Source organism: Neoarius graeffei, chromosome 12 (assembly GCF_027579695.1).
Source record: "Neoarius graeffei isolate fNeoGra1 chromosome 12, fNeoGra1.pri, whole genome shotgun sequence".
Lineage (NCBI taxonomy): Eukaryota > Metazoa > Chordata > Actinopteri > Siluriformes > Ariidae > Neoarius > Neoarius graeffei.
The window spans coordinates 13,879,366-13,894,683 of NC_083580.1; the positions used below are offsets into that span (position 1 = coordinate 13,879,366).

At 41.4% G+C, this 15,318-nt stretch overlaps 1 protein-coding gene across 3 annotated transcripts in view; it reads left to right on the forward strand.

The window, feature by feature from the left end:
• Positions 1-15,318, forward strand: part of akna (AT-hook transcription factor) — an 83,590-nt gene that overhangs the window by 38,166 nt on the left and 30,106 nt on the right. For all 3 annotated transcript variants that reach the window (XM_060935546.1, XM_060935545.1, XM_060935547.1), the window contains exons 7-8: positions 12,524-12,680; positions 12,867-12,991. In XM_060935546.1, coding sequence (XP_060791529.1) covers positions 12,524-12,680; positions 12,867-12,991 — 282 coding nt within the window. The remainder of the gene's footprint in view (positions 1-12,523; positions 12,681-12,866; positions 12,992-15,318) is intronic.

The window sequence follows — 15,318 nt, forward strand, 5'->3', positions numbered from 1 at the left end:
CAGCTCTTCAGTGACTTTCACGATTACACCTCGTGATTACGCCTCATGCTTAATGTTCAATCGAGGAAAAAGGCAGCTACAATACACAGCCTATTTTAATCGCAGTCCTCTGTGGTCAGGATAACTGAACACTGGCAGCGTATTTATTTTTCAGATACAAATATGTGAATGATTTCTGTCATTTCTAGCAGCAAGCATTTCTGTTAGTGGTATTGTAATAACAGTTGATTTCATTGCAGAGGTTTATAAGGAAAAAAATAGGGCTGTCAAACGATTAAAAAATGTAATCGCGATTAATCTCAGAATTTCATATAGTTAATCGCGATTAATCGCATTTTTTCAAATCTATGTAAATGAATAAGGCTTTTAAAGTGAAATGTTACAATTAAAATGGTGAACACATTTTATGCTAAAAGTACTTGTTAAAAACTGCTGGGACAAGAGAAAATGGTAAGGGAGTTTATTCACTCACATACTAGGCAGTACTGAACATACAAAACACAAAATTGGATTTTGTGATGGATTAGGGAGCTGTAGTCTCAAATATAAAACATGTAGTCACATACTACTGTGTCTCAGTTCAGACGTGTGACAAAAGAAAATAAAAATGAAATAAAACTTCAATTGTGCTGGAGTTGTATTCAGTCACAGCCTATAGGACTTCACATTACTGTGCAAACAAAAATAAATCGCAGTTGGACTTCAATAAAGACATTTAGTGTCGTATCACAGTGCTACAGCATACTGAAATCTCACTTTACAAAAGTATTTTAGAACTGCAAAGTGCATACCAAAACCAACTCAATCACACTCTTCTTTTGAAATGAAACTTTTGAAATGAAACTTCACGTTTAACAGACCTTTCTCCATCACTCACACTTACTCTTATTGAAGCAGCGCGCGACAAGCCTCAACATGAACTACGGTTGACTCGCAGGTATTGGTGGGACATGGCGATTCATTTCCGCCAGTTCGTTCATGTCGGTCAGTTCAGCAAAGAAATTCGTTCGTTCAGTTCGTTCACTCGTTCATTTTGATGACGTCACACCAAAGCGGCACAACAATGGCTGTCGTCCGAAGTTTAGTTCATCTTGAGTGAACGAGAGGCGGCAGAGGTGCCATCCACAATAGATTTTCATACATTACAATGTGCTTGAGAAAAAGATGGAAGAAAAACATTATCCTAGCATTATCTGAAAAGACTACATAAACAAAGCTCTGAAAGTTAATTAAATGTAGATGAGAATAAAGCTGTTTTTATATTTATTATATTTATTTTAGTAGAGCCATGGTCTGCCGGCTATGCAGTTGTTCTCTCAAACCCATTAAGCAAAAAAAAAATTGCTTATTTAACAGCAACACTCATTTCAGAGAATAAACAACTTTACAAGTCATCGTATTCAGCGAACAGTAGCCTGCGATGTCTCTCTGCTGCGTTCATGATCATTCATTGTTTGGCCTGGTCATGGACATGGAAACGGTTGTTATGCACGAACATTCGATTGACGTCACGTCTAGTGAGACCTTTTCCAGCTGTTCGAGCAAGTAGGCAAGGGAAATAAAGTAAAGCCAACTACGATAGATGCAGACTGTTTCATGCAGTTGTTCAAACCCATTAAGTAACACCCATTTTGCTCATATTCAACAGCAACACTCATTACAAAGAACAAACCACTTTATTACAAATTGCATTAACATTAAAAAAACGAACACAGTATGCCGCGATCTCCAGAGCCACGTTCTTCATTGTTTATCACAGTCATGGAAACCGTTGCTATGCGCCCAGCCCAGTATGGCAGCAGGCAGGCTGGCTGCTGGCTGTTCGTTCGTTCGCGAACTGCTGAGCTCGTTTGCTGTGAACTGAAATGTATTGCTGAGTGAGAGCTCTAAATTGTAAACTAAAGACCTGGCATGTGTCAACGCTCTGATAATAGGGCTCAGATAGCCCTTAAAGAAGTAAAGTGGCGCTGCTCTGCACAGATCAAAATGCAAGTTGGACACCCTTCTGCTACTGAACAGATCCTGCCAGCGAGCAGAGACTGCTGATTCGCGAACGACCGAGAACGAGAGGCAGCGCGAACTAGTTCTAGTCGTTCACTTTGAAGACTCGTTCAAAAAGAACGGTTCATTCGTGAACGACACACCACTACTCGCAGGGCCAAATTAGAATTTGCGTTAACGGCACTTTTTTTTTAATCACAATAAATTGAGATCGCGTTAATGCGTTATTATCGCGTTAACTTCGACAGCCCTAGAAAAAAAGCAGTGCCACTCACAGCATGTCAAAAATTTGCTTTGGTGTGGCGATGTTATCGGCCGATATGAGCTAATTGCCGATAAATTGGTATCGGGGTTTATATTAGCCCGTAAATGATAATCAAAAAAGAAACCAGGAGAAGGAAAACGGATCCTTTAACCGTGTTATGAGTGGTGTTATTGTGTAATTTGTTCAGCACAGGGCACATTGAAGCTCTACTGTTGGCAACAGCACAACAATCAGCTGACCCAAGCAGAGTCGCAACAGCATGTCAAACAGATGAAGGTGTTCAGCTATATAAAAAAAAACGTGTTTCAGTTGTACACGTATGTTAATAACATATACGTACAAATTGTATTTTTTAGTTTTAACTGAAATATTTCTGTACAGTTCCTATATGAGTAAATGAATAAAGTATCTTAAAGTATTTCATAGTTACATTTAACAGTCATTCCATGAAATCGAGTCGTACATGAGCTGATAGCTGACGAGGCGCATAGTGCCAAGTTGGCTATAAGCATGTGCGGATCTACCGGGGTGGCGTAGGGTGGCAAATGCCACCCTAAAAGAAAGCCTTGCCACCCCTGCTGCCACCCCAGTTGGCAGCGACGAATTCAAAGAAAAATTACGGCCAATTTGACATTTACGTGCGCAAATTTCCAATGTCCGACTGCGGCGAACGCAGCACGAGATAACGCCAGAGATTGGTTGTTTTGGAAAATTGAGAGGCGCGAAGCGAGGGAGCCAGGAGTCGCGAGGAAAGGAGACACGGGAGGACAGAGGTAAAAGCTGATTAACTATCTATCAAGAAATGAAATTATAATGAATGAACAGTGCTAGCATAGTTGCGATGCTGATTTTGAGAGGATAAAAATCAGGTTGGAGAACGTTATTTAGCTAACTATACATGTAATGTTAGCTAGGTCTGACATTAGTTTTGTGTAAAGGCGGCCACAAAAGTTAATATTGATTCAACGTCTGTCAAGGAAAACATTGTAAAGTTACTTTGAATCCTACATAAAGTCATAAAGACTTATTTGCGGTCGACTATGACAGAAAAGAGACTATCAAGTTTGGCTGTACTCAGCATTGAATCAAAGCACACAAAAGCATTAGATCTTGATAAATTTGTGAAGCATTTTGCTGAGCAACATGGAAATCGCCGCATTCAGCTGTTGTAGGCATGACAAGTTCATGTTATGCTCACTGGTGAGCCTTTACAAAGCGTGAGGAAAAAAAAACTATAAAATGTGACACTGGTGTAAATGGTTTAAATCATGCTGAACTTGAAGCAGTGTTGTTATTGTTGTTGTTTTTTAGTGTCTGTTCTTTTGCGTATACAGTATAAAACTGTCCAGAAACGGTATAGACCTCATCTGAGAATGTGTGTTCTTCGTAAACAATAAAAGCATGAGATTAAGTTTGTCTGTATGAGTTTGTAAATGGCAGCCCATGCCCTTTTGTAGTGTATACATACTACTTGTCATCAAACTGTGATAACTGTGATTAAATTCAGTATACAACCCCGATTCCAAAAAAGTTGGGACAAAGTACAAATTGTAAATAAAAACGGAATGCAATGATGCGGAAGTTTCAAAATTCCATATTTTATTCAGAATAGAACATAGATGACATATCAAATGTTTAAACTGAGAAAATGTATCATTTAAAGAGAAAAATTAGGTGATTTTAAATCTCATGACAACAACACATCTCAAAAAAGTTGGGACAAGGCCATGTTTACCACTGTGAGACATCCCCTTTTCTCTTTACAACAGTCTGTAAACGTCTGGGGACTGAGGAGACAAGTTGCTCAAGTTTAGGGATAGGAATGTTAACCCATTCTTGTCTAATGTAGGATTCTAGTTGCTCAACTGTCTTAGGTCTTTTTTGTCGTATCTTCCGTTTTATGATGCGCCAAATGTTTTCTATGGGTGAAAGATCTGGACTGCAGGCTGGCCAGTTCAGTACCCGGACCCTTCTTCTACGCAGCCATGATGCTGTAATTGATGCATTATGTGGTTTGGCATTGTCATGTTGGAAAATGCAAGGTCTTCCCTGAAAGAGACGTCGTCTGGATGGGAGCATAGTTGCTCTAGAACCTGGATATACCTTTCAGCATTGATGGTGTCTTTCCAGATGTGTAAGCTGCCCATGCCACATGCACTAATGCAACCCAATACCATCAGAGATGCAGGCTTCTGAACTGAGCGCTGATAACAACTTGGGTCGTCCTTCTCCTCTTTAGTCCGAATGACACGGCGTCCCTGATTTCCATAAAGAACTTTAAATTTTGATTCGTCTGACCACAGAACAGTTTTCCACTTTGCCACAGTCGATTTTAAATGAGCCTTGGACCAGAGAAGACGTCTGCGCTTCTGGATCATGTTTAGATACGGCTTCTTCTTTGAACTATAGAGTTTTAGCTGGTAACGGCGGACGGCACGGTGAATTGTGTTCACAAATAATGTTCTCTGGAAATATTCCTGAGCCCATTTTGTGATTTCCAATACAGAAGCATGCCTGTATGTGATGCAGTGCCGTCTAAGGGCCCGAAGATCACGGGCACCCAGTATGGTTTTCTGGCCTTGACCCTTACGCACAGAGATTCTTCCAGATTCTCTGAATCTTTTGATGATATTATGCACTGTAAATGATGATATGTTCAAACTCTTTGCAATTTTACACTGTCGAACTCCTTTCTGATATTGCTCCACTATTTGTCGGCGCAGAATTAGGGGGATTGGTGATCCTCTTCCCATCTTTACTTCTGAGAGCCGCTGCCACTCCAAGATGCTCTTTTTATACCCAGTCATGTTAATGACCTATTGCCAATTGACCTAATGAGTTGCAATTTGGTTCTCCAGCTGTTCCTTTTTTGTACCTTTAACTTTTTCAGCCTCTTATTGCCCCTGTCCCAACTTTTTTGAGATGTGTTGCTGTCATGAAATTTCAAATGAGCCAATATTTGGCATGAAATTTCAAAATGTCTCACTTTTGACATTTGATATGTTGTCTATGTTCTATTGTGAATACAATATCAGTTTTTGAGATTTGTAAATTATTGCATTCCGTTTTTATTTACAATTTGTACTTTGTCCCAACTTTTTTGGAATCGGGGTTGTATATACGTCTGTAATACGTTGCCACCCCTCAAAAATTCCTGCCCCCCTCTTGCCACCCCATAAATATTTTTCTAGATCCACCCCTGGCTATAAGCCATGTACGACGAGATTGAATGGAATAAGTGTTTTATTCTGTCCACATTCACTGGATTTTGAGAAACGGAGCATTTTTATTTTTATTTTTTGAAAATTCGATAAATAAAAACTTTCTACAAAACGTCCGACAAAATCATTTATGCGTAGAATTTAAACAAACTGGCGAAACGACAGTAACAGTTTGTGAAGAATGCTATAATGATAATTCTTGGAAGAATAAAAAAGATAAGTTCTCACAGTCAGGTGCTTTTATTCGATATTTTGGTGAGGTTTTTTTTTGGGGGGGGGGTTGTTTTCGAGAAGGGTTTTTATTTTGTCTTTGGTTCTGTCATGGCGACACGGTGGTGTAGTGGTTAGCGCTGTCGCCTCACAGCAAGAAGGTCTGGGTTCAAACCCCGGGGCCGGCGAGGGCCTTTCTGTGCGGAGTTTGCATGTTCTCCCCGTGTCCGCGTGGGTTTCCTCCAGGTGCTCCGGTTTCCCCCACAGTCCAAAGACATGCAGGTTAGGTTAACTGGTTACTCTAAATTGACCGTAGGTGTGAATGGTTGTCTGTGTCTATGTGTCAGCCCTGTGATGACCTGGCGACTTGTCCAGGGTGTACCCCGCCTTTCGCCCGTAGTCAGCTGGGATAGGCTCCAGCTTGCCTGCGACCCTGTAGAACAGGATAAAGCGGCTAGAGAGAATGAGATGAGATGGTTCAGCCATTTTCTACTTCTTTAGGGTTTTTTGACGGTTGGCAAACCAACTTAAAGGTGCATTACTGCCACCAACTGGGCTGGAGTGTAGAACAGGAGATTTTTTTTTTGGGGGGTGGGGACTATATTCTTTTAGCTGTTTCTTTTAAATACTTGATAATAAAGTGATATATCTGGCTTGATACACGCCGCCATTTTGTTTTTCTCTACTCACGGTATATGAGCTGATAGCCTAGTAGTAGAGTAGACAATTTAAAAAAAAAAAGTTTTTGTTTTTTTTAATTGGCACAATTGCTCATCCAGTGAATGTCGATAGAATATTTACATATATGCTGCATTTGAGTGACGAAGATGGATTAAACATTTTGTTTTCTAATTAAGTAAGCTATACATTAAAAACATAAATAATAAATGCGCATGAATAGTTATGAACATAGTTATGTATATAAACCTATTTAAAGTAATTATGTTGCGTACATAGTTCAAAATGTGATTTTTTTTCATGTACATTTAGGCCTGTTTGACTATTTTTGGACTGTTCATCATATTTGAATACATTTCTATTTGAATGAAGACACACGGTACTGTGCAAAAGTCTTCGGCACCTTATTGTTTTCATACGAACTTTGTTATAGATTTCTATTTTATGACTTCTACATTATCGAGTCAGAACAAAAACATTTTAGAGTTCCAAACGTTCGTTTTCCAGCACAAAATTAAATGTTACAGAAAAAAAAAATTCTATCTGAGCAGCATATTCCATAAGAGAGTACTTTTCAGATTAAAAAAGAAAACATAATGAAGGCTGCTGGGTTTTGGTGCAAAATGAAGAAGCAAGTGTGACAGTCAAACGCTACGTTCACACTGCAAGGCTTCATGCTCAATTCCGATTTTTTTGTGAAATCCGATTTTTTTGTGAGGTCGTTCACATTAACAAATATATGCGACTTGTATGTGATCCTCCGTATGAACGAAAAGCGACCTAAAAGTGTTCCGCATGCGCATTGCAGGATACGACGACGTCACACGCAGTGAGCATGGCCAGTGTTTATGGAAGTAAAACCGCCCGGTTGCGGTATGACCCATCCAATCTAGCTTGAATAGCTGCATCCCCCCAAATGGAAATCAGCTCCCTAACCTCTGCGTCCTTCCATTGAGAAGATTCAGAACCTTCACAGCCCGAAGCGTCCCTCGCATTGATGTCATGTGCAGGGGCGCAGATACGTTTTTTTGAACTGGGGGGGGGACAAAGCTGCCAGCAAACCAACCCCAACCCCGATATGCCTGTCAAACTCGTTGTGGGTTACCATAGCAACCAAGCTCGAGCTCGCAACCTGTGCAGTCTGCGCAGCTCAACCAACCGAATATCAGTCTTTGTTTTGTTTTATGTGAGTTGTTGCAACTATGTATACACTGCCGTGCACCTCAATAAACCGAATGGTAATTAGTCTTTTGATTTTTCCGTGAGGTTTGCCTTATGCAAAGAAAGACAGCATAGACGTTTTTTCCTCCCTATAAGTGGGGGGGACCGAGCGAGGTGAATTTAAATCTGGGTGGGACGAGTCCCACCCGTCCCCCCCTCTATCTGCGCCCGTGATTATGCGCCATGTTGTTGTAACTTTTTTTGAGAGACCCGCCGCCTACTTCAGCGCAGAATAGTGACGTTTGTGGCTTGTTGATGACGTGTAAGTCGGATGAATGCGACCTGGCGGTTCAGACTGAAGTCGCATATGAAAAGAGCGGATAGGAATCGGAATTAGGACCACATATCCAAACGGCCTGGGTCGGATTTGAAAAAATCGGATCTGTGTCGTTCATATTGTCAATAAAAGATCGGATACAGGTCACATATGGGCGAAAAGATCGATTTGAGTCACTTCAGCCTGCAGTGTGAACGTAGTCAAAGTGTCCAGAAGAACTGTGGCTGGTTCTGTAAGACGCTCAGTAAAACCTACAGCTCATTTCCTTATCAAACTGCACTCATTGTACCTGAGACGACTATTTTTTAAGCAAAGGGTCGTCTCACACCAAATATTGACTTTTTCGTGCATTACTGCTTACTGATCTTAATGGTATTTTTTTAAGGCATCTTTGTTCTTTTTTTTTTATAAACAGTATCAGTAACAGTGCCAAAAATCCCATATTGATCAGGCCCTAATTTGCGCCTTCAGACATGAATTAAATTGTGTATGTCAATGGTAAAAATCACACTCCGATAAATTTGGTTCCAAGACCTAACACTAAAAATGTGGAAAAGCCCAAGGGGAGTGAATATTTATTTCAGGCACTGTACAGTCCAGTATTGTGTGGCACTGTGATTAATAGGGTGGAAACAGGATGTGATGTCATGCTCCCTGACAGGATTATTTAGCACGCCATTTGACTGACCCTGTGTCTGAAGTGGTGCAATGCCTTTCCCTTCCTCTCTTTTTCTTTTGTTTTCCTTTCCTTGCTTGTTCCTTCCAAACATGTAAACTGTAGTGTTTGTCAGGAACATTGTGCACTAACCAAGTGTATTGCAAAGCGTTTAGGAATTTCACTGGCAAAGGAGGAAAAAAGTGCATTATATAGTGGATAGGTTGTGGATTTGATCCAGTGGTTCCATTTTACAGACTGAACGCGTGTGCAGTAACTATGGATTTATAGCACTCTGTCTCTTGGTTGCAGTTCTTCCATCTGGCTGCATTTATTGTTGTGCTAATTATAAGGAGCTTACCCCCTCCCCAAATGCCCTGGCCATCTGTCCTTCCTTTTATAGGTATTAGGATGTAGGTGGCAGCTTGTCGTTCTTTCTAATGAGACGCCCAGTGGTCTCTGTTCTGCAGTTTCTTCAGAGGAGTATACATTAGTGACATATATAAATAGTGAATCAGAATGTGATTGAAATAGGAAGCGGGGGTATTTGCTCAGTATAACATATCATGGAAAGTGCTATGTTACTCCAGGCACAGGGGTCACATATGGCCCTTTTCCACTACCCTTTTTCAGCTCACTTCAGCTCGCTTCAGCTCACTTCAGCCCGACACGGCTCGCGTTTCGACTACCAAAACCAGCACGACTCAGCTCGCTTCAGCCCTGCTTAGCCCCTAAAACTCGCACCGTTTTGGAGTGGGGCTGAAGCGAGCCAAACCGTGCCGACTGAGGTTGGGGGCGTGAGCAGACACTCCCCTGTGCACTGATTGGTGAGGAGGAGTGTCCTCACATGCCCACACACGCCCCGCGAGCGCGCTGGGATCTGTAAACACCGCAAACCCGGAAGAAGAATAATTATGAATTACGAGAATTTCTGAAGCCTTATGCGCCTCGCCTCATCTATACGCTCTTGCCAGTATCTGTTGGCGATGTCGGTGACAACAAGCCACAGCACCAAGACCAGCAACACTAACGACTCCATGTCCTCCATGTTTATTGTTTACTATCCGGGTCGTGAGACTACCGCTTAAAAGATCACTGAATCAGTGACATACAGAGCATCGTGCACGAGTTCGCGGAGCGCAAGGCTCGTCGTATGCCCTTCAAATAATGCGCGCAGTAGGCTATTGATGTTTTATTATGAGCCATGTACAGTATGTCGCCTAATGTTTTTTTTTGTTTCTGAGTTACATGTTCGTTTGAAGGACTTAATGTACAAACTAACATAGTTGCACCCCGTAGTGTTGAAATTGGTAAACACAGTGCATTCAGTGAGGTTTGCACCGCCCTCCTTTTATTTCTGACTCTTCCTGTCACCGTTGCAACCTCTGAGCGCTCATTCGTATGCCCTTCAAATAATGTGCGCAGTATAGGCTATTGATGTTTTATTATGAGCCATGTACAGTATCCTAATGTTTTTTGTTTCTGAGTTACATGTTCGTTTGAAGGACTTGATGTACTAAATAACATAGTTGCACCCGGTAGTGTTGAAATTGGTAAACACCGCAGTTGCGGACATTTTGTAGCCTAAAATGATGTTATGATAAGCTTTAATAAAGGGCCCGGTCATTTGCCCCGCCCCCGGCCCGGCTCTGACTTGTTCCGCCACTGTCACTGATTTCACTGTTTGCGCTGCTTAACGGCATCACATGACGTCCACCCACTTTCGCTAACTCCACCCAATGTGTCCACCCACTTCCAGCCAGCACGGTTCAGCGCGGTTGTAGTCGAAATGCAACTCCAACAGCCCCGCTCAGCCCGACTCAGCTCGACTCGGCACGGCACGGCTCAGCCGCGTTTGTAGTGGAAAAGCGGCAATAGAGGTAAATCCTGGTGTGATGTAGTGTCTGAAAGTCTTATCGAGAAGGAGCAGTTATCCTGTCACTTTCTATTGAGGCATGGCTGACTGCGGACGCATTTCTTTTCTGTGTGTGTCTGTGTGTTTCCCTTTCAGTTTATATACACACAGATAGTATGCCTGCATTTAAACAGCCCTCAGTCCCTCTTATTTGCGGGCCATTTCATAAACAAATGTTCCGTTACCTCATAACCACAGTGGTGCTTGAAAGTTTGTGAACCCTTTAGAATTTTCTATATTTATGCAGGAATATAGAAAATTCTAAAGGGTTCACAAACTTTCAAGCACCACTGTAGTTATAAGGTAACAGAACAAACTTTCAAGCACCACAGTAATTTGGTCACTAGGTTGTAGTGAATCTGCAATTCTTATGAAGGTATACTAGAAGCAGTGGCGTGCACAGATAGACACGAGGTGGTGCTCAAGCACCTGCCCCTCTGCCCTCTGTCCAAAAAAGTGCCCTTTTGAATTTTTTTTTTTTTTACAGTTTACTGAGGCCAATGTCGACATGATCTTTTAGAAAAGCCGCGGCATTAAAAGCGTGTGTAAAAATAATGTCCCGATGTGTGCCCCCTCCGCACACACACCGGACCTCTGTCTCTCTTGCTCTGTCACATGAACAAGCGTGCAGTGCATTCAATGTGAGGTTGCAGCAGCATAGCGTCCTGGAAGCCACGGCCTTGTCGTAGCGCAGACAACACATCGGGCAGTCAGTCAGCTTTTCCCCTGCCCCACCAGCCAGGTAACACATGAATCGAGTGAAAATGTATTGTTTGCCCTCTAAGCCCAAGCTGTAATTCTTTTGTCGTGAAGTAGCCCGTCGCATACAGAAACAACTGCACATAAGTATTATATTTTTTGCTAGACCATTTTCAGATTTAGGAAAACAAAAATTTCTTTTTCTATTTTGTTCAACTAGAGATTCCTGGCAAAGTCAAAAAGCCTTGATGTAATAAATTAGCATTAAGTGGTTGTTTTACACCTTTAAAAACTAAAACGGGTCAGTGGCGACCCGAACACAAGAGGAGGGTTAAATCTCAGACTTTTATAATAAGGTGTTCCACATGCGCAAAAAAGTGCCCTTTTTTCCCCCCAGAGCACTTGCCCCCCAAAATGTCTGTGCACGCCACTGACTAGAAGGCATATATCCAGTAGACATGCTTTTTTATTATTTAAGCTGTTGGCATGGAGCCACTAACATGAACTAGGTGCTAAAATTCTGTTTTTTTGTTTTTTTTTCCCCCTCTGTGCATGCTATGATCTTTTTGTTAGCAATGTTGGCACCTCTGTGTCAGTACATCTTGCTATCAATTAACAAGCAACACTAGATAGAGACTGTGACTAAAGTCACAGTAATTTGCACAAGCTGACCTTTTTCAATTGCAGGTCATTTTGTTGAACAAAATAAAAAACTGGAAAAAATCATGAAAATTGAGAGAGTTATAAGTGATTTAAAAAAAAATCTGTTTTTTCATGGATCATTCAGATTACGTGATCCAGATCAGCACCAAAAATCATAGCAACGTGATTCAGCCCAGAGGTATTCTTCATGTGAAATTTGGTGGTGATTGGTTGAAAACTGAGGGAGAAATAGCGTCCTAAAAAAAAAAAAACATTAGGAGAATAATAAGAAGAAAAAGAGTTAGATAGATACTGACTAAAGTCACAGCAGTTTGCGCTAGCTCTGACAAATTGGGACGTCTGGTCACTGTATCCTATTGATCTGGAATGGTAAGAGATACAGAATGATGCTTAGTGAGGAAAAAAAATCCATTTTCCATCGATCATTCCAGTTCAGTGATCCAGATCAGCACCAAAAGTCATAGCAACATGATTCAGCCCAGAGGTATTCTTCTTGTGAAATTTGGTGATGATTGGTTGAAAACTGAGGGAGAAATAGCGTATTAAAAAAGTTAGGATAATAATATAATAATAATAATAATAATAAAGTAGAAAGATCCTGAGTGAGAGTAACAGTTTGCGCCACTGCTGCTAGCGCAAATTAATAAAGGAAAGCAAGAGCTGTCATGTATATAAGCATCAAAAATAATAGGGAATCCTTATATGTGCGATTTGTCAGGTGTGGCTGTACTCGGACCCTCCCACACCCAGCCAGCCTATTCTGTCAGGTGTTTTGAAGGAGGGGACAAAGGTTATGACCCTGAATTTTCCCCAGGCTCAGAGGGCAGACCTGGGCATGGATGCAATGCAGTCGACTCAGCAAAGACTCGGCTCAGGTGAAAGCAACCTTAATATGTTACTTTCTGGAAGAGTCAGAGCAGCATGTTAAACTGTGGATTGGGCAGTGAGCCAATAAGATGTTGTCAATTTATTAGTTTGTCTTACACAATGGTTAATTTCGGATGAAGCAGAGAGAGTAGATAAATAATATTGGATTGATGTCATTTTTTCTATTGTGAAAGCTACCAGAGGGACACCCACTCGACCATCCTCTGCCGACTCTTTTTCTTCAAGATGGCGTGAATCTCCTGCTGCAGCGCCACTGACTGAGGCACTCGCCAAACAGATGGGGAGATTTCAGCTACAGGTGTTGACATTTAATACCTCTTTTCTCTCAGCATTTTAGTGTAGATTAGGGGTTGCAGTGCCATTTCTTTTTACCATTTCATCTTTTCCATCGTGAAAACAAAAAATGCTGTTAATTAACAGTTATTCACTACAGGCGAGGCGAATATCGGTAATTATTATACACACAGGACACTTTTTTCGACGGAATAAAAGCATTCTGTTCCCTTCTAGCGGGTTTCATTCATTTGGTTCGATAGCATGCAATATTGTTAGCATATCGCTTATCCTACATGTATTACATCACACTACCGAATGGAGAATGAGCATTGTATATGGTTTACGATATTGCATGCTTGTCAAGACAACATGACGTCGCACATCAGAGCTGATGCGAATACCCAGTGAGAGAGTTTTCTGCTGCGCATGCGCAGAAACATTTCTTTATTCACCAGGAAAGAGAAAGACGCTTTGAACACCTGAAAGGCTACTAAAACTTCATTAGATATTCTTCACGCATATTTACAAGAGAAAAACATACCAACAGACATCGAAAAGCTGGAAAAGTGACACATCAGAGACGTAAAACTAAAGCACTAGCGAGCAACTCCGACAATTTGTAAACAAACATGGCCGCTAGGTTTGCTTCGTTAAATACGGAAGATTTTGAGAGAATTTTGAAAGAGAAAGACACGTTGAACACCCGAAAGGAATGTATAATAATAGTAAAAAAAATAATAATATTGGCTGGCTTTTTTGTGGTATATCAGATATCTTCCATTCAGCTAGCATGATATTGAACTCATCTTTGACTCGTTCACTATCATGCTAGCTGAATGGAAAATATCTGATATACCACTCAACACCAGCCTCTCATCTCATTATCTCTAGCCGCTTTATCCTGTTCTACAGGGTCGCAGGCAAGCTGGAGCCTATCCCAGCTGACTATGGGCGAAAGGCGGGGTACACCCTGGACAAGTCGCCAGGTCATCACAGGGCTGACACATAGACACAGACAACCATTCACACTCACATTCACACCTACGGTCAATTTAGAGTCACCAGTTAACCTAACCTGCATGTCTTTGGACTGTGGGGGAAACCGGAGCACCTGGAGGAAACCCACGCGGACAACATGCAAACTCCACACAGAAAGGCCCTCGCCGGCCCCGGGGCTCGAACCCAGGACCTTCTTGCTGTGAAGCGACAACGCTAACCACTACACCACCGTGCCGCCCCAACACCAGCCAATATTATTTAAATAATAAGGAAGACGAAGTTGAGGTTATTATTCAGCGATATTCACTGAGCCTGAAGCAGATAATTGTTTTCGTATAAATACACCAGTGATTATTTAAAAAATGTTTAATTTAAAAATCGTGTTAATCGTTTATTTCAATCTTCAAAAGCGGCATGCAAATGTAATGCACGCAGACTTGTCACTTATCTATGCCGAGTCACATAAAATACTTTGCTTTGAAACAGAAAAAATAAATCACAATTCCACCTTATCTTTGAATAGTTTTAGACCAAACTTTGCAGTTCTTTTAGGAACAGCATTTTCTTTCATAATTTCTGTTTTGTCCTCACTTACAGTGATGAAGTGATGAGCAGCCATTTTGCCGAGTCACTCTAGGTGATTATTGAAAAATAGTCCGAATCTCTCGACCAATCAGCATGCACGATTTCCTATAATCACCTCCATATTTATACTAAATGCTGATAACAGCAAAGAACACGTTACTTAACTGCAAAATTATATTTCCAGCTGCAATAAATGTGAAAACATAATTCATAATCATATTACACTCTGTAAGGATGTACCGATTCTTAAAGGAACAGTCCACTGTATTTCCATAATGAAATATGCTCTTATCTGAATTGAGACGAGCTGCTCCGTACCTGTCCGAGCTTCGCGCGACCTCCCAGTCAGTCAGACGCAGTCAGACGCGCTGTCACTCCTGTTAGCAATGTAGCTAGGCTCAGCATGGCCAATGGTATTTTTTGGGGCTGTAGTTAGATGCGACCAAACTCTTCCGCGTTTTTCCTGTTTACATAGGTTTATATGACCAGTGATATGAAACAAGTTCAGTTACACAAATTGAAACTTAGCGATTTTCTATGCTATGGAAAGTCCGCACTATAATGACAGGTATACTAACACCTCCTGCGCGCTTCGGCAGCGCATTGATATCTGAGCTCCGTATCAATGCGCTGCCGAAGCGCGCAGAAGGTGTTAGTACGCCTGTCATTATAGTGCGGACTTTCCATAGCATAGAAAATCGCTACGTTTCAATTTGTGTAACTGAACTTGTTTCATGTCACTGGTCATATAAACCTATGTAAACA